Source organism: Chiloscyllium punctatum, chromosome 19 (genome assembly GCF_047496795.1).
Source record: "Chiloscyllium punctatum isolate Juve2018m chromosome 19, sChiPun1.3, whole genome shotgun sequence".
NCBI classification, from domain to species: Eukaryota; Metazoa; Chordata; class Chondrichthyes; order Orectolobiformes; family Hemiscylliidae; genus Chiloscyllium; species Chiloscyllium punctatum.
The window spans coordinates 49289234-49309493 of NC_092757.1; the positions used below are offsets into that span (position 1 = coordinate 49289234).

At 40.8% G+C, this 20260-nt stretch overlaps 1 protein-coding gene across 14 annotated transcripts in view; it reads left to right on the forward strand.

Annotated features, from left to right (window-relative positions):
* Nucleotides 1-20260, forward strand: part of srrm3 (serine/arginine repetitive matrix 3) — a 779036-nt gene that overhangs the window by 666282 nt on the left and 92494 nt on the right. For all 14 annotated transcript variants that reach the window (XR_011963284.1, XM_072589350.1, XM_072589341.1 and 11 more), the window contains one exon: nt 17706-17786. Coding sequence is in view for 13 of the 14 variants with exons in the window: in XM_072589350.1 (XP_072445451.1) it covers nt 17706-17786 (81 nt within the window). In the remaining variant the exon portion in view is untranslated. The remainder of the gene's footprint in view (nt 1-17705; nt 17787-20260) is intronic.

Genomic DNA, 20260 nt, shown 5'->3' on the forward strand with positions numbered 1-20260 from the left:
GAAAAAATGCTGCAGTGTTGAAGATGCTGTCTTTTGGATGAGACATTAAATCAAGGCCCTGTTGCCCTCTCATGTGGGCGTAAAGAATGACGTGGCACTAAAGTCATAGAGCTGTTCAGCATGGCAACTGGCCCTTCCATCCAACTCATCCATGATGACCAGACATCCTAAATTAATCTAGTCCCATTTGCCAGCATTTGACCCATATCCCTCTAAACCTTGCCTATTCATATGTCTATCCAGATGCCTTTTCAATGCTTTAGTTGTGCCAGCTTCCCCTGGCAGCTCATTCCCTACACACACCACCCTCCATGTGAAAATGTTGCTCCTTATGTCCCTTTTAAATGTTTCCCCCCCCACCTTAAACCTATGCCCTCTAGTTTTGGGAACAACTAGGGAAAAGACCTTGGGTGTTCACCCTATCCATGTCCCTCAGGGTTTTATAAATCTCAATAAGGTCACCCCTCAGCTTCCGATACTCCAAAAAAAAAGCCCCAGCCTATTCAACTTCTCCTTATAGCTCAAACCCTCCTTGTAAATCCTTTCTGCACTATTTCAAGTTTAACAACATCTTCAACTAGAATTCAACACCGTATTTCAAAAATGGCCTAACCAATATCCTGTACAGCCACAACATGACATCCCAAATCCTATATTCAGTGCACTGACCAATAAAGGCAAGTGTTCCAAACATCATCTTCACTACCCTGTCTACCTGCAACTCCACTTTCATGGAAGTATGAACTTGCACTCCAAGATATCTTTGTTTGACAACACTCCCCAAGATCCTATCATTAAGTGTATATGTCCTGCCCTGATTTGCCTTTCCAAAATGCAATACTTATCTAAGAAAAGCTGTCGAGTTATCTCAGGATCCTTGGCAATATTTATCCTTCAATCAGCAGATTATCAGGTCATCATCACAGTGCTGTTTATTGAAGCTTGTTGTACACTACCATGTTTTCTACGCTGCAACAGTAGTTATGCTTCAGGTATACTTCAATGGCAGCAAAGTGCTTTGAGACCTGCAATGGTCCTTAAAGTAGCTATACAGGTGTACACCTTTCTTTTTCTCTTCCATTCTATTGTGCTTTTGTTTGTTCTTTCTTTCTATCCTTCCAGTACAGCATTCATGAGACTTACCAGATGGGAATACTTAATGAGAATGAATGCTCGGCACTGTGGGAGAGAAGCTACACAGATGAATGTGTTTTCCACCTTGATTGCTACAGCAGAGAAGATTGAAGAGAGTGCAGGTTGGCAGGGACCAGATCATGAAACACTGCTCGCTGTCATCCTTGTACACTACATTCTGCGCCTGGCTTGCCTGTGTCGAGTTGTCATCAGGCTGCTCAGCTGTACAGGAGTTATCATTCTCTATTGCCCTCAAGTGATCAATTAGTCTAAAAGTTGATTCCTGGTTGAGATGAAAACCACAGATTAAGGTTCAGAGATGATCTAATTGAGATGTTTAGCATGATTTAAAGTCGATAGGAGAAAAGGAGAGCAGCTAATTCCTGTGGTTGGAGGAAAGTCTCAGATAAAGAAGCATAACCTTAAAATTAGCCCAAGGAGACTCAGAAATGAAATCAGGGAGCGTTTCTTCACATAAAAAATACGTGGCAATCTTGAACATTTTTCCTCAAAAGCTTTCGAGGCTGGAGACTGATTGATAGATAAACTGTTACTCTAGGGTATTAAGGTTTACAGAATCAAGCTGGGTAGGTGAAGCATACACACCAATCATGATGGAATTGTTTAATCACACAGTGTTGAGGATTACTTCCTTTTTTAAGTGCCTGCAGTTTAAACCCTTCAAACTGACAGGCCAGATGTTGTTGCAAACCTTTGTTCCAGAAATTTTAAAATAAATGACCCTGTTATTTATGCAAAAGAAGTAAGGGTGATTGAGAAGCAAATATTTAATATATTGCATTGCCTGGAAATATGGTGGAGGTTCAATTGATGCATTCAACAGAGCTTTGGATGGTTGTTTTGATGGCAATCGTGTACAAAGATATGAGGAAAAGGACAGGAGATTGGGCCAAGGGAGTAGAAACTGCAGCCACGATGGACCAAATGGCTTCCCTCTGTACCATTACAATCCTGAGATTCTGTGATTATCAAATGTGGGAAAACCTTCAGGGATGTGTAGAGAAAGGAGTAGTTTTCAGACCGGAAACCCAGAGTTAGCAGTTTTCCCAGATATCCTGGAGGAATAAATTGCAGAAGATCTTTCAACATGGCTATCACTCCAGGACCAACTTTATTAAGAGCCTGTCTGCCAACAGTTGGGAAAGTAGCTGAGGAGGGGTATCAGCCAGTAGCAGATCCTGTTGCTACAGTTGGGGGTGTGCTGCCGACAGCACCCTGGCAGCGGGCAGCATCACTGTCTGCCCCCTGGGACAGTAGGTTGGCATAACAACCGCTAAACTGCTTCTATACAAACAAATCCTTCACCTTCCTCTGTGTTTATCTAACCTTTTCCCCTTAATATGTTGAAAACTTGAATCAAATCACCCCTTGACCTTTGAATTTCCAGGGAATGCTCAGACTTCTTGCCAGATTTGTTTGGATTTATAAAAAAGCCAAATGAGGGTTTTTAAATTCACTCAGATGTACCCATTATAGGAAACGTGCCCTTTAAAATAGTGCTACCATGCATTATATTTAATAAGCTTTCAAGTACATAGTTCTTTGAAAGTTGCAACACAGGTAGGCAGGGTGGGTAAGAAGGTGTTTAGCACCCTTGCCTTCATTGCTCAGACCATTGAGTATAGGAATTGGGATGTTATATTTTTCCTAGGGTGGGGGAATTCAAAACTAGGGAACATAAATTTAAGGTGAAAGGGGAAAGATTTAAAAGGGACCTGAGGGTCAGCCTTTTCGCACAAAGAGTGGTGCATATGTGGAATGAACTGCTAGTGGAAGTGGTAGATACCCAGGTACCATCACAACATATAAAATATGTTTGGACAGGTACATAAATAGGAAAGGTTTAAAGGAATATGTGCAAAATGCAGGCAAATGGGACTAGTTTCGTTTCGGAAACTTGGTCGGCACAGATGAGTCAGACCTTCTGTGCTGTATGACTCTATGATTCTAAGTTCCAAGTACTATGCTTAGTCCAGTGTGTAATTATGAGCCCAAGCCCAGGGCAATTATACTCAAGCTCTCTGGAGACAAGCAAATGATGAGTGAATTGTTCTAAAGACCAGCAACTTGACACACTTGAAAGTGATAACATATTCAAAGACACATCAACATGAGAATGGATCCCTCAAAGAGTTTCTCACAACTATAACCTAACTGAGAGGCTACTGCTTGAAAATACCTCGTAGTTTTCTCTTGCTATCCATGAACCAGAAGTTGGAGATGCTTATCACTGTCTTACAATATATTCCAGCATCCCAGTATACAAAGGTGATGCCAATCAATAAGGCTACAATCCATTTTGCCCAGATAAATACCAGTTCCAATTGATAAAAAAAGCATTGAAATAAATTGAATAATTTCCCCAAAAGAGGAGTCAAATAAAGAGTTATTCTGGGGTGACCTTGCTCACCTTTTTGGTAATCATTACCTTAAAATGACAAGGTTCAGTTCTCAGCTTCGGCATCCCATTCTATCCCAGTTTATGTTTATAGCCACCTCTTCACAAAGACTACCTATTTTAACCTCAGCTATTCACTCAGTTCTGCTGCTAGAATCTCCATGCTGTTTCACTGCTTCATAGGATCTAAAACTCCGCTACTTATACCCTACCTCACACCAACCCCCTTCATCCATCACCCTTCTCCTTGCTCACTTACATTTGTTGCAATTTACAGATCTCCATTCTATTTGTAAACTTTTCATAACCCGCCTTCTCTGTGTAACTTCCTCCAACCTTACAACCATGGTCCTCTTCTCTGAATTCTTAATTGAATGTCTCTCTCACTCCATTTCCTTTCTGTGAATCATATCTTTGACCATGGAGCGAATCTTACAGTTACTGGCTAAGTGTCAGTTGTGTTGAAAGTTTTGCAATGTTTTCCACTACAAGATCCACTACAATGAGTTTTCTCAGCATATCTAACTAAATTCGCTCCATTATCTGCCTCACTATCCCATGGCTACCCTCAAGTTTAATTCCAGCCTAGTCTTACCTCCAATCTTTGCTGGAAGTACTTGTTATGTCAAGATGTCCTGGAATTGATCAGTATTCCTGATACTGGCTGTTGTGCGCCTGAGCAAACATGGTTAATTTGGAACTGCACTGTACCAATCTAGATATTTGTCCGTAGCAGACAAGGGACAAACATTGCATCCCCACAGTTTGGAAAGAAGCTATTTGGCCTGTCTAGTGTACACTGACACTTCGAAGGGCATTCTACCCAGATCCATGGGTGTCCTGCTTTTCCCATCTGGGACCTGATGGTCTTGGCTGTCACAGTGGTGCTGATTTGGGTCATACCATTCCCTGAGGACCAGCAGAGGTTTCCACGACACTAGACCATGCCAGCTTGGTCTGAAGTTACCAACCAAACCATTTCAATCTGAGCCATCTGGAGTAATGTCCAGCAACAGTGTCTTTAGTAAAATGAGCAGCTTAATCTGGATGATGTGAGATGCAGCATTAATAAGGAATCAAATGAGCAGTAATCTCCCTTAAGTGGTGACTCACCTCTGCCCAGTGAGGAATACACCATGCCACTTGGCAGTTGCATGGAAGATGCCACGAGTAGCTCCTGCTGTTGAGGTAAATCTTGTCAAACTTCTTATGTGATTCTTCCCCAGATCTCTCCATAGTCCTCATCTCTCTCAAACCCCTACAGGATTCTGGCCCACATTTATGTCATTCCTCTCTATATCTCCTTGGGTATATATTAGGGATGTTTACTGAATTAGGTATAGAAATGCAAATGGTGATAGGAAGTTGGCTAACAATCTTCTTAGGAGAAAGTGAGGACTGCAGATGCAGATACAGGTTAAAGTTGAAGAGTGTGGTGCTGGAAAAGCACAGCCGGTCAGGCAGCATCTGAGGAGCAGGAGAATTGATGTTTTGAGTATAAGCTCTTCATCCTATTTATCTCTCAATCCCTTTGGGCCACAAGCTTCATTCCTGACGAAGAGCTTATGCTCGAAACGTTGATTCTCCTGCTCCTTGGACGCTGCCTGACTGGCTGTGCTTTCCCGGCACCACACTCTTCAACACATAATCTTCTTAGACAGGGATGTTGCATGTGAGAAAGAAGGCCACTAAAACAGACGGGTGGATTTTGGAAGTTTCTTTCCACATGTCACTTATAAATATTTGAATAATTAGATGTTGGATGGAATCAGCTGAAGAGTAATTGTTCAAGTATAAAATGTGGAGCCCCTTTAAAATATGTTGCAATATTTAGCTGCTGTATAATGTGACATTTCAAAACTTCTAATTATATTAACATTACTTCACGCACTGTTTGAGGGGCATAGGGAAGGTAATTTTAATCTAGATTTTTGGCAGTTCTGGCAGTATGGATGCCTACTTGTTAAATCCTGACAGGAACTAGAGAAATGAAACTTTGGAACACAGGTTGACAGGTGAAAGGATTGTTGAATTCCTTTGTGAGATATTTGCTTGAGAATCAGATGCACTCCCAGATGGTGATCAGGTGGATGCCAAGGTATATTCATCCATATTTTAATTAGAAATAGGTGTTGGCATGGCTAGCTGGCATGAAATGGAACCTGTCCATCTGTAAAGAGAGATGATGTCATCAGATTGGTTACTTCATCCCCACCATTGAAGCTTCTGCTGCCTGCATAGGTAAGGTAACCTTTCTGAAATGAACCCGTGAACAATGAGCTTTCAGAACTTATTTAATTACATTGTGCTTTCAACACATGTCCAACATACTTCAGAAATTCTCCTTCAAAAGTAAAGGAACCAAATATAAAAGGAATAATTTTTTTCGCTGTGTTCTTCTGACTTTTAATTGTAAATTAATGGGAACAAGCCGGTGTGTAGACTTCCTATCCCAGCAACAATGAATGTTGACTTAACCTCAGGATTTATGTAAATAGAAATGTTTGAATTTAATTAGACAAGTCAGCTTTGGCACAATTTTACCTGGAGAAAATTACATTGTGTGATACCTGATAATAGGGTCCCCACTTTGTGAAACAATGTACCATGATCATCATCAAAGTATAACATGTAAAGATTCCTCTGTCAAAGATGGGACATGCTGCTTATTGGACATGCGTCTGTAATTTTATTAACCATAGCCATTCTGATTTGTTAATCCTGTCTCTATTTTTTTTCCTTCCTGTTTTCCATTTCACATGCCAAGTATTATTTAATCTGAGATATTATGGTAAAGCTGCACTCTGGTACCTCATTCTTTGCTTCTGATGTCATGAAGTTATTTGCCTGACGTACCTGACCTTTTACATGCACACGCTCGGACATGGACTTTCCAGGCTTAAGGGAACTCAGGAAGGGAAATTTTGCTTCCAGTTTTCCATTCTCAACTTTGTTACCGGGCTGTTTGCAAACAATTGATTTCAGATTCACTGACTGAAAATGGGTCAAGTCCACACCCTTACTGTTCCATGTTACAAAGTATATGTAACTTGGCTATATACATGTATGCATGGAATTGCCAATACAGGCAATGGGGCATAGATAGCAACCATAGAGTGACAGCAGGTTATAATGTACTTGTCTGAATGGTGAGTGAGTTTCTTGTCACAATTTGGATTTTTAAAATTAATACTTTCATCAAGATAAATGTAAGTAAGCTCTGGATTCCCAGAACAGGGTGCAATTCAAGTTCATCAAAATATGCTCTGCTAATGCCATAAAAATACCTATTCGTTGCTGCCACTGACTGTCAACATGAAGCAGAAGGATTTCAACGTTAAAGCATTTGTTTTAGGCGATAGTTGTGGGATCCAAAACACAGAAGGTCTGGCCACAAATGTGTCTCTCTCAAAAGTTAAATGAGGAAAGTTCATCTGAAAAATTGCCAGTTATAGAGTCATAAAGATGTACAGCACGGAAACAGACCCTTTGGTTCAACTCAGCCATGCTAAATTACCCATACTGCTAGGTGCATTAGTCAGAGGGAAATGAGTCTGGGTGGGTTACTCTTCGGAGGGTCGGTGTGGATTGGTTGGGTCGAAGGGCCTGTTTCCGCACTGTACGGAATCTAATCTAATCTAATCTAGTCCCATTTGCCAGCACTTAGTCCATATCCCTCTAAACTCTTCCTATTTACCTACCCATCCAGATGCCTCTTAAATTGTAATTGATCCAGCCTCCACCACTTCCTCTGCAGCTTATTCCATACACGTACCACCCTCTGTGTGAAAATGTTGCCCCTTAGGTCCCTTTTATATCTTTCCCCCTCACCCTTTACCTATGCCCTCTAGTTCTGGACTTCCCCACCCCAGGGAAAATACCTTGTCTATTTATCCTGTCCATACCCCTCATGATTTTATAAACCTCTATAAGGTCACCCCTCAGCCTCCGACGCTCCAGGGAAAGCAGCCCCAGCCTGCTCAGCCTCTCCCTATAACTCAAATCCTCCAACCCTGGCAACATCCTTGTAAATCTTTTCTGAACCCTTTCAAGTTTCACAACATGTTTCCTATAGCAGGGAGACCAGAATTGTATACAATATTCCCAAAGTGACCTAACCAATGTCCTGTACAGCCACAACATGACCTCGCAATTCCTATACTCAATGCTCTGACCAATAAAGGAAAGCATACCAAACACCTTCTTCACTATCCTATCTACTTTCAAGGAACTACAAACCTGCACTCCAAGGTCTCTGATTTCTTCAATCTCACATCCACACTGGGTGTATCATGGCAACATCGTTATTTGCCAGCAGTGATGAGGGCTCTTAACTGCCTGCTTCATACCGGGCATATGACCAACATAGATGGGATAACATGGAAGAGGATCAGAGACATCAGGCAGCAGTGGGTGTGAACCTAACTTTCAAATAATGCAGTCTGCAATGAACGTTCCATATGAGTGTGCCTGGAGCAGTCATCCAACACATTATGAAACGGCAATCTCATTAACATTGAGGTCAGGGAGCCCAATGCGATTACTAGGAAATCTGTATTATCCTCACCACCCACATTCAGGCTTGCTGAGCGCCTCAGGTTTCTATGAAAAATTATGAGACACTGCCACCCAATACTTAGCTGCCTGTGGCATCGTGATGCACATAGAGCAAAATTCCCTCTACACCAGCGCAGCTTTGTGTTCTGACTGTGATATTTTAGTAATATAGAGTATAATTATCCAATTCTATATTAATTATAAATTATTAACAACATGGGCATACATACAAAATAAGGGTTACAATTTTTAAGGGGATGCTAGAGCAGATGGATCTGCGAGGGTTTTTTTTTTAACTTTTAGTCATTCATGGGATGTAGGCGGTGCCAATGGGTAGCCTAGTTGCCCTTGAGAAAGTGAGGATGAGGTGCCTTCTTAAACCATTGTACAGAGTCATAGGGCTAAATCTTACAGTTTTGGCTACATCTGAATTGCATTGAGTTTTTTGGAGGGTTTATCGCTACAGGGTCTAACCCCCAAACTTTCCCCATTAACGTCTCCCACATGAGATTTCCACTCCACCTCATCTCATGCTGTTTTCACAACAACGTGTGACTCACTGGATATCTCAGAATTAACATCCTTTGCGATCCAGCCCAGGGTGCACCTAGACAAGCAGTCAGAGCTGCCTGCAGGGTTACAGGCTTTTGCCGGACATGGCAAATGAGGAAATTAGCACCCTGCTGTGTGGGGAAGTGCTTGCAAGTCCAGGTGGTGCAGAGGCGGAACTTTCTCTTCCCCTGGGACTAGGAGTGGAGAAGGCAAACACCAGACTGTGACAGCGTGGTCTGAGGTTGCTAGTTGGGTTAAAGCAGTCTCAGCCATCTGGAGAAATGCCCAGCATTGGAGGAGGAAGGTCAATGTAAGTCTCCACTCCACCATCCTCTCTCTGATAACTCACATTTACACTGTCGCTGTTCCCTGTACCCACCTCCCAAGAAGGCTCACACTCTACCACTCTCAGTATTGCCTGAAACATCTTCCCCACCTCCCTCATTGTCACCTACCACTACTCCCAACATCACAAACCCTGTACATCCTCTGGGCTACCTGCTCATTTGCTCAGGTTAGCTCCCCACTTGCTCGGAAAGTATCAGCTGCTCAGCCCACTTCCATCTCCACTAATAGCTGCTTTGCTCTTTTCCAGGAGGAAGCTAGCCCTAACATTTGGTCCAGCAACTCCTCCTCTCATAGAACCATAGAGCTGTACAGCACGGAAACAGACCCTTCAGTCCAGGTCATCCATGCCAACCTGATATCCTAAATTAATCTATTCCCATTCGCCAGCATTTGACCCATATCCCTCTAAACCCTTCCTATTCATCTACCTATACAGATGCCTTTTAAATGTTGTAATTGTACCAGCCTTCACCACTTGTTCTGGCAGCTCATTCCATACACACACCACCTTCTGATTGCCCCTTTAGTCCCTTTTAAATCTTTCCCCTTTGATTTTGGATCCTCTACCTTTGATTATTCACCCTAACCATGCCCTTCATGATTTTATAAACCTCTATAAGGTCACCCCTCAGCTCTGACGCTGCAGGGGAAATAGCCACAACCTATCCAGCTCCCTTCTATAGCTCAAAGCCTCCAACTCTGGCAACATCCTAGTAAATCTTTTCTGAACCTTCTCAAGTTTAACAACATCTTCCCTCGAGCAGGGAGAACAGAATTGAACGCAATATTCCAACAGTGGCCTAACCAGTGTCCATACAGCTGCAACATAACCTCCAAACTCCTATACTCAATGCACTGACTGATAAAGGAAAGCATACCAAACGCCTTCTTCACTATCCCATCTACCTGCATCTCCACTTTCAAGGAGCTATGAACCTGCACTCCAAGATCTGTTGTAAGATGTTCTATGTGCCAGCTTAAAAAGCTCTCCTGGGTACATTTCCAAATTCTCTCCTGTCTAAACCTTTCACACGTTTGGCTATCTCAGTTAATATCAGAAAAATTGAAATCCCCTCCTATTACTTGCCAACATATCTGTCCTCTATCGCTACCTGACTTTTAAGAGATAAAAAGTACACCCCAGCAATGTGATTACCCCTTCTTTTTTAAGTTTTACACTTTGGCCTTATTTGAGGTAATCATCCCTTGTTATTGACTCCTTAATGAATATATCAATACCATATTCTACTTTATACCACTCCCCTTGCCTCCCCACCCGATGTCCTGGAATATTGAGCTGCTAGATGTCCCCGTCCCTCAACCATGTCTCCGTGATAGCAATGATATCATTTTGCCATGTGTTATTCATCACTGCTCTCAATGCATTGGCTTTACAGGATTCCTTGCTTTAAAATAAATGATATCCAATCTCACCATGTTCTCTCTGCTTTAAAACCCCACCAACAACACTCTTGGCACTTCCATTTCACCTCCTCCACCTTGTGGATGTTACAAGTCGTGGGTTTGGAAGGTTCTGTCCAAGTAGCCTTGCTGAGATGTTGTAGCTAATACACATTGATGCTACTGAATGTCAGTAATAGATGGAGTGCATGTTTATATTTAAGATGGTTGAGCTTAGCTTACTACCTTAAGGAGCTCCTGCAGAGTTGTTCTGAAGCTGAGATCACTGATCTCCAACAGCCACAACCATCTTCCTTTGTGTCAATTTGACCCCAAACAGTAGAGAGATTCACCCTAATTTCCATTGACTCTAATTTTGCTGGGACCTTTTGATGCCACATTCAGTTAAATGCGGCCATAATGTCAAGGATGGTCAAGGAAAGTCACTCTTGCCTTGGCCCCAGAATTCAGCTCTTTTGTCTATGTTTGAACCAAGGTTGTAATGAGGTTAGGAGTTAAGTGGCACTGGCAGAACCCAAACTGAGCAGTTGCTGCTTGTTAGCACTGTGATGATGCCTTCCACCAATTTACTGGGTGTATATGTACATAGATTGTTGAAGATAGCAGGATAGGTGGAGAAAGCAGTTAGGGTTCTAGGTTTTATTAATGGAGGCATAGAGTACAAAAGCAAGGAGGTTTTGCTGAACTTGTCTAAGACACTTGTGAGACCTCAATTGGAGTATTATGTACAGCTGTGGACACCACATGAAAGGAAGGATTGAATACATTGGAGAGAGTGCAGAGAAATGGACAAGAATGGTTCCAGGGATGAAAATCTTCAGTTATAAGGATAGTTTGGAGAAATTGGGATTGTTGTCCTTCAAGAGATGAAGGCTAAAAGGAGGTTTAATAGAAGGTTTCATATCTGTGAGAGGTCCAGACGGTGTAGAGAGGGAGAATCTGTTCCCACTTTTAAAAGGATCAAAAGCGAGAGGACACAGATTTAGAGTGATTTGAAATAGAGTCATAGAGATCTACAGCACGGAAGCAGACCTTTCGGTCCAACCCATCCATGCTGACCAGATATCCCAACCTAATCTAGTCCAACCTGCCAGTGCCTGGCCCATATCCCTCCAAACCCTTCCTATTCCTATACCCATCCAAATGCCTCTTAAATGTTGCAATTTTACCAGCCTCCACCACTTCCTCTGGCAGCTCATTCCATACACGTACCACCCTCTGCATGAAAAGGTTGTCCCTTAGGTCTCTTTTATATCTTTCCCCTCTCACCCTAAACCTATGCCCTCTATTTCTGGACTCTCCGACCCCAGGGAAAAGACTTTGTCTATTTACCCTATTCATGCACCTCATAATTTTATAAACCTCTATAAGGTCACCCATCAGCCTCCGACGCTCCGGGGAAAACAGCCCCAGCCTGTTCAGCCTCTCCCTGTAGCTTAGATCCTCCAACCCTGGCAACATCCTTGTAAATCTTTTCTGAGCCCTTTCAAGTTTCACAACATCTTTCCGATAGGAAGGAACCAAAATTGCACGCAATATTCTAACAGTGGCCTAACCAATGTCTTGTACAGCCGCAACATGACCTCCCAACTCCTGTACTCAATACTCTGACCAATAAAGGAAAGCATACCAAACGCCTTCTTCACTATCCTATCTACCTGCGACTCCACTTTCAAGGAGCTATGAACCTGCACTCCAAGGTCTCTTTGTTCAGCAACCCTCCCTAGGACCTTACCATTATGTGTATAAGTCCTGCTAAGATTTGCTCTCCTAAAATGCAGCACCTCGCATTTATCTGAATTAAACTCCATCTGCCACTTCTCAGCCCATTGGCCCATCTGGTCCAGATCCTGTTGTAATCTGAGGCTGTCCACTACACCTCCAATTTTGGTGTCATCTGCAAACTTACTATATGTACCTTTTATACTCGCATCCAAATCATTTATGTAAATGACAAAAAATAGAGGGCCCAGCACCGATCCTTGTGGCACTCCACTGGTCACAGACCTCCAGTCTGAATGTTGAAAATCTGATCTAAGAAAGTGTTTTCACATAATGAATGGATCAGTTCTACACAGCCTCGAAGTGTGGTAGAGGCAGGTTCAATTGAGGCACTCGAGGGCATTGGATAGCTATTTGAGTAAAAAGAATGTGCAAAAAAATGGTGCTCAGTCATAAAGTTCATTGGATCAGTGCAGATCCAATGGACCAGATCACCTCATTCCATACTAAGTTATTTCTGTTATTCTGCGATTGTAGGAATTTAAGTAAGCCATGAGCCTGTGCCGTTTTCCAATTCTATAATGACTGCCCTGTATTTTAATTCCACTTACACATCCTGTGTTCCCAATTGCCTCTCCCTGAGGAGCATCCTTGTTTATTCGAGGGTCACCAAGCCACGGATTATGCAATGATTCGACTATGGATCAGAACACGGAGGCAGGTTAAATTGACTACTATTCACACATAATTTGGTTTGGGAGAAAAGCATCCATAAGAGTGGAAATCCTTTATAAACCCCTTGTAAAAAAAAAGCCTTATTGCAAACAACTGAGGGGTTCACTCTGAATGGGAGATCAACCACATTCTGTTGGTGTCAATCTGATCCACTCACCAGCCAACTAACCAAGTGAGCCAATGAAACACCCACTTCCTCTAAAATAATTTACTTAAACTGTGGCAAAATATTATCATTTATGACATATTTTGTAATTGTTTTGTGCACATTGCTCTCAGTTGAAAACTTGCACATTACTTGTCAATTTAGCAGTCATGAATTTGAATTTATTCCAGAGTTGGGCAATTAGAGTCCTATCTGAGTTGATCAAACAGTGAAGGTCCATATTTTAGTATTATAAGGTCAACATAGATCTCAGGTAACCCACAGTTGAAGTGATTCTACTGGACTATGTTGGAAGGTCAAATGAATGTAGCCAATTTTTCTTTGTGTTTCTGACACATAAAATGACCAAGAGGAGAAAAAATGGTGCTTCTATTCTCTGATTACAGAAGATACTATTTCTTCATGTCCCTATTTTGGATCTGACAAGGTCACAATCAGCTAAGGATGCTTACCATAAATATTAAAGAATACAAAATTAAGACCATACTGTAGTTTTGTCAGTCTTTTGAGTATGCATCATAAACCAAAAATGAAAAGTAATTGACAGCTTAAAGGATCCTCTTTGAAATTATAACGTGCGGCTCCTGGGAAATTTTGGCAATGGCATAATAGTCACTATAACTGTTTTACTGAAGTTTAGTTCCTATAAATTACAATTACCATGGTGATAAGGGATGTTGTGAGTCATTCTGCCCGTATGAATGATCACAGTTTAGTAATTATCATAGGATTTGATGTTTTGCTTCAAATGTGTGAGGAATATTTTAACTCGTTGTGAAATGTGTAAATGAGTTATTTGATCCTTGCTCTGTTCCTTCCATTGCAGCACCTGCAGGTTTACTGTCCCAAAGGTTATCTTGTTCATTTAATCTATACTGATAAATGGAGTTAAAACAAGGCAGTAATTTTTAGCATTTAATGCTGAGCAAAGTTAACCTCTTCAGGCTTAACTGTTAATTCCCTGAAGTAACTGTTTCCTTTCCTACTTCAACTCATTGCTAACTAGCAGCTTTTCTCTTTCATGTCTGACTATTCACTTCTGAATAGTTGGGGTTGTTCCATTTGTTTCTCCACACACCATATAATGATGATGTATGATTGATAGACTAGAAATGAGCATTAGATAGTGTTACAACCAGTCCCCAATTATTGTGGTTCTAGATGGGACCCCAACCTACCTAGCTTCCAAATGACGAGAGTTGAACGAGTTCCCCTTCTTCATTTACTTACCTCTCAGTTGTTCGCAATAAGGTTTTTTCTTACACAGGGTTTATAAAGAATCTCCACCCTTATGGATGCTTTTCTCCCAGACCAAATTATGTTTGAATAGTAGTCAATTTAGCCTGGATTTCTGGCTAACTTCCAGCTAATGATGCATCAGGACATTGGTTAAATGGTCCTCAACATACTGCAGCACCCAGGAACTATGAGCAGCAGAAGAAAAATACATATACAGCGTATCAAAGAACAACGGATACTCGATATACACAGTCTGCCGATTCTTAAACAACAAGCCCAAACAAGAAGACTCAACACACCCAGACCCTAGCCATACGACCGCACATGAAAGACATCTCGGAGATGACTACCAGACTACTCTGACCCCTCAGCATCATGGTAGCCCACAAACCGACCAACACACTGAAACAGATACTGATGAACCTAAAGGGCCCTATACCAACAACCAGCAAAACAAATGTCATTTACAAAATACCCCACCAGGACTGCAACAAACACTACACTGGACAGACAGGCAGAAAACTAGCCACCAAGATACACAAACACCAACTAGCAGTCAAAAACCATGACCAGCTATCACTGGTATCCTTACAGATGAAGAAGGACACCACTTTGACTGGGACAACACATCCATCCTAGGACAGGCTAAACAGAGACACGCATTGGCATTCAAACCTGAACTCCATCAAAAAACAGGTCGATTTGGACCCCATTTACTAACGTCTAAGAAAAAACAACCAGAAGTTATATCACCCACCTTAACAGACCAAGACACACAAATAGCAAGTGAAACAGAACACCAGTGCTTCAACGGAGGCTCACTGATAATGTTACCTAGCATGGGGACAAAACTTCTGAGAGCTAACTTATCAGCTCAGGAGCAAACCTACAACCTGAAATATAACTATTCTTTGATCACTTGATGGGATGGCTCCCAACTTAAGCACCTCTCCTTAAATGTTAATGAGAAAGATTTCACAGAGTTGACTGCCTTGGGATTTACCTTTACATTCCTGATAGGTCCAATTGATATCTCTGTTCTGTTTTGCTGTAGTTCATAGCATCCCTACAGTATGGAAGCAGGCCATTTGACCCATGGAGTTCACACTGGCCCTCTGAAGCCCCGCCCCACCCCGCCCCGCCCCGCCCCACCCCACCTTATTCCTGTAATCCTGCATTTCCCATCTCTCATCCACCTCGCCTGCACATTTTGGCCCATGGAAAGAAACCAAAGCACCTGAAAGAACCCCACACGGATACAGGGAGAATGTGCAAACTCCACACAGACGGTCACCTGAGGGTGCTGTGCTAACCACTGAGCCAACTAAATAAAACAACTGAGCCTCGTTGTTTTATCACAAAGTGGCCAACTAAATACTTAACAGTAATCAACTGCATATTAGGAACAGAAGTCACCTATTGTCCAGTTTGGGTGGAAACAACAGGTTCCTTTAAAGGATTTTAGTGAACCAACAATATGTAAGCTGTCACACAAATTGTTAGATCTGCTGAATCTGATTTACACCTTAGACACAGTGAGACCTAAAGGTGCACTTTTTGGCATGTTAATTCAATATCACATCCATGAACAATAGAAGCAAAATGCTGCTGCTGCTGCTGGAGACCAGAACTAAAAGCAAAAAGCTGTGGAGAAACTGAGCAGGTCTGGCAGCATCTATGGAGAGAGAAACAGAGTTAAGATTTGAAGTCTGGTATGGAAGGAGGTGGTAATACCAGACTTGAAACATTAGCTATGCTTCTCTCTCTCTCTGCCTGACCTGCTGAGTTTCTCCAGTGCTTTCTGCTTTTAGTCCATAATAACCATGAGACCATTGTAGCAATTGTTACTTCATCCTTTCTGTGCCTTTGATTTGCTTTTGGGTTTGGAATATTCATTACTGCATGCTGTGTTCCATAAAATTTACCAATGTCCTTTTCAAAGTCAACCAGGCCACTTTTAATACCGCCAAGTCGAAATCTGAAAATCTATTTAACCATTTTAAGGGCCTTTCGGCCTTCACTATTAACAATCTCTGTATCTTCTCCCATTGATCTCAATCATTTTGTTAAGGATTTCAGCATTTTTAAAAATTTCCTTTCATTTCTTTTCTTCTCAAACATTGATCATGGGTTCTGAAGATGCCATGAGGGCAGTTGCAAAGAGTAATCTGTGAAACTGGCTACACAAGGGTCTGAATTCAACATGATTGGTAGCAGCTAGACTGCCATGAATTAATGATTTTATTAATGGTAGCGCATCAATTTGACTGACTTCATCAGACTCGGTGCCTCTTGGAGGCCACATCCCCAGATGGTGTCATTAGCAAAGACAATAGACTTCCAAAGTACAGCAGAGATCAATCCCCTTCTGTGAAAAAAATAATTATTTTAATCAACTTCTTTAGGCATGTTATAGCACGCCTCCCTTTTTGTGAAAAAATAACCTGAACTTAAACCCCTTAACATATAAAGATAATTTCTTCTACACAGGCAAACTGATCCTTCTTTCTTCTATTGTCAGTGGAGCTAGTTATTCAAAGCACATCATTTGGGTAGCAGAAGGATAAAACCCTATTTAGAAAATGATGATGAGTGATATTTGAATCTTTTTTTGTCAGCGCACATGTCTCAGCCCATAACTCCAAGTAGAGGAGCATTGTAATGAGCTTGCGCTATGAAGTGACTGGAATTTCTGCAACATGGTGAATCAAGTGCTCTAAGCACAGTAACTACTTTGTTTTTGTTATTTTATTTGGATCTTTGTTCTGAGGAGCTAGCCCTAGTGTGTGTCCAGATATGCTCTGGTACGTTATCTCTTCATGGCAATTTTAGCTCCACTACGAAGAGCAAGGCCATGTGCCTTTGATCGACTGTTGAATGAAATGACAATTTAACACTGTGGCAAGCATTAGCGATGGAAAAGAAATTAAAGTTCAGTAAAATTCTGTTTCTTTGAAGTAAACCATGCAGACTATATCATGACTGTGATAATCTATTTGAGATTTGATCGATACAGATGTCATATAAGATTGAAAATGGCTGGGGTTGTTTTTCTAGAAAAGGGGAGGCTGAGAGATGACTCAGTGGAAGTCTTTAAAATACTGAAAGAGATATAGAGAGGACTTACGAGAGAGTGTAAAAAGACTTGCCATAAATATGAGATAGTCACTGAAAAATTCAACTAAAAGGAAGATAGACAAGTACATAAGAAAGAAAAGGATAAAAGAATATATTGATATGGTTAGATGGAATAATTAACATGACTGGTATGAAGCCTAATCAATGGTATAGACTGGTTAGGCTGAATAGCTGGTCACTGTGATGTAAATTCCATTTAAAAGTTCCTTCACGAACACTAATTATTATTTTTTTTTGTCTGAACATTTTTTTACTCTCACCTTGTTAATGAAGTCTGAAGAGGAAATCGAGCAGTTCTCCTTCACCACCACCCAAGAAGAAAAAGAAGAAGAAATCGGGTCACTACAAAAGTCGGTAAATATCTCTTTATAACATTGTACAGATGCATCATGATTTCATACGTTGGGAAGAGAGCGTCAAAATTAGCTGTAATAAAGAGAATACATTTTACATCTAAGGGTACAAAAGTATTCTTAAACAAAGTGTTTGTTTTTACAAAATTCTTTCATTTACAAGGCTGCTCTGTGGAGCCAGTTCAGGACTGAAGGCATCATTGGAAAGGAGATCGGAAGCCCTGTGCCTTCTTATCATTGTGATTGGTCTGTGTACAGAAAGTTTATGAAGAATGAGCCATCTGTCTTTTTTTTTTGCCCTCTGGTTTATGTCGAATAGTTGATGTGTCTTTCACAAGCAGTGAAAGCAGGGGAATGGGAATGCATGGCAGATGGACTCCCATATGAAGCCATAGGAGGATGCGCAGGGCCCCAGAGAGGCGACCACATGATTTTTTAAAATCTTTAATTATATGGGACATATCCAGACTACCCATCTATGGAGTCTTACTTCTTTGGTTGCTCATAGCTTTGAATGTTCAATGGCCAATTAGTTAACACTTGGTTTCCATAATTCGTTTTGCATGTGAGACTTTAAAGAAGTGAATAGTGAAATAAACAGCAGATGGTCGGTAAGGCGTAATGCGACACCGAATGTTCTGATTAACCATGTTGACACTTTTTTTCCACACATTCAAGATTTCACACAAACTATAAGTAGAACTGCCTGCTGAAATGAGAATGATTTAATCATGCAGGCAAATTGAGAGGATAACTTTTTTTCATTTATGATTAAAGACATTAATAAATTAATTGAACTTAATGTCTTCTCCCAACCCCCTTCAAAAATAAAGCACGGTCACCTCTTCGAGATCTGCTAAGTTTAAATGCAGTTTGAGCTTTTCAGTGACCACTTTGATTGCAAATACAATTCAATGTAATTCTCCATTAAACGTCAGCCAAGTGATCGAAATCCCAAAAGCTTCAATTTGGTTCATCTGTAGCTAGGACCCCTTCATGCATAACCCTTAAGCCATGGTTTGAAGATTTGGCTTCATGTATCACAAAAACCATAGCATCTGAAGAAGAGAGACAAGCATCTTTGATGCTTCAAATAGATTTTCCTTCATATTGTTTATACATTTAGGAACCAAATATGACCATAGTAAAAAAGAATTACAACATAGTTGTCCCCAGACACAACAAGGGGTGCAGCATTTACAGTATAGACAAGGAAAAGTATGTTTCTGGGAGTGCACACATGAATCATATTTCATATTTTTAATCATATTTTCACTTCAACTGATTATGTTTAGCAAAACACAAATTTATACAAAATGTCCCAATAATTTAACCCACTACGCCTCAGTAGGAATCTGTTGAATCTGCCATATTATCTGGGTGTCGAAGGGTTTACATGATATATTTAACTGAAACTACTTAGTCAAATTTATTTACAGTGGAAATCATATTAAGGCAGGAAGATATATCCAATGCAAACAATTGTCAGACAATTATATCATCAACTATTTTTTAACACTTAAGCAAGAAATGACTAATCTAAGGCTTGTTTAATCATCTATTAAATTGTTTTTGATATTTCACAGCAATTCATAATGCAATTTCTGTCAATCTGTATTGATTATCTTTACAAATTAGCTTTTCTACGTTTCAAAGTGATTGTATGGAGTTGCCTATTTCACATTACTGTCTGCATGACAGCTTTGGAGGTCCACCTATAGCACACAGACTGCAGACGTTCAGGAAAACAGCTCCCAACCACCTTCTCAAGGGCAATAAGTACTGGCCCAACCAGCGATGTCCACACTGCATGATTGAATTTTGAAAGATTATCCATTCTGATTCTGTGTAGTAGAGGTCATCTTCCATTTTAATTAATTAAGATTATCCAGAGGAATTGGATACATTTAGTGGCAACATGCTGCCATAGAAATGAATGGAGGGTATATTGACTTCTAAAGAGACTTAAGCTGAAAGCTAGTTGAGATTCAAAGTAAGTACTTAGTTTATCTCACCCATTTTCACTGTATTTCTTTGTAAAAATGTAAGTGACATTAAATTACTATTCTATTCATTAAATGCATCTGAGAAGGAATGAAGGGACCCCAGGTTTAAATAACAATAATTTTCAAATTAAAATGTCTTTGATTAATGTTTTTAAACACTGTGAGCAGTACTCACCACTCATAATCAAAACATTCATCAAAATACATCCTGTGTTCTTATTAAGTTCAAACTCTTGAAGAAAAGCTTTCAGAAATCTAAGTACCTACCACATACTGGCATCTATCTTTAGGAGGGCACTTTGATGCCTGTTGCAGTTTTTCACAATCCTTGCCACAATTTTGACCTGCAGGTGTATTGAAAAGTGGTAACATTATTAGCTCAGTTACTAGAACTAGATTAATTTTATTTTTTGTAATAGAAGATGCTCTTACGCAGAACCCTTGGAAAACATCGCTCACCTACATATTC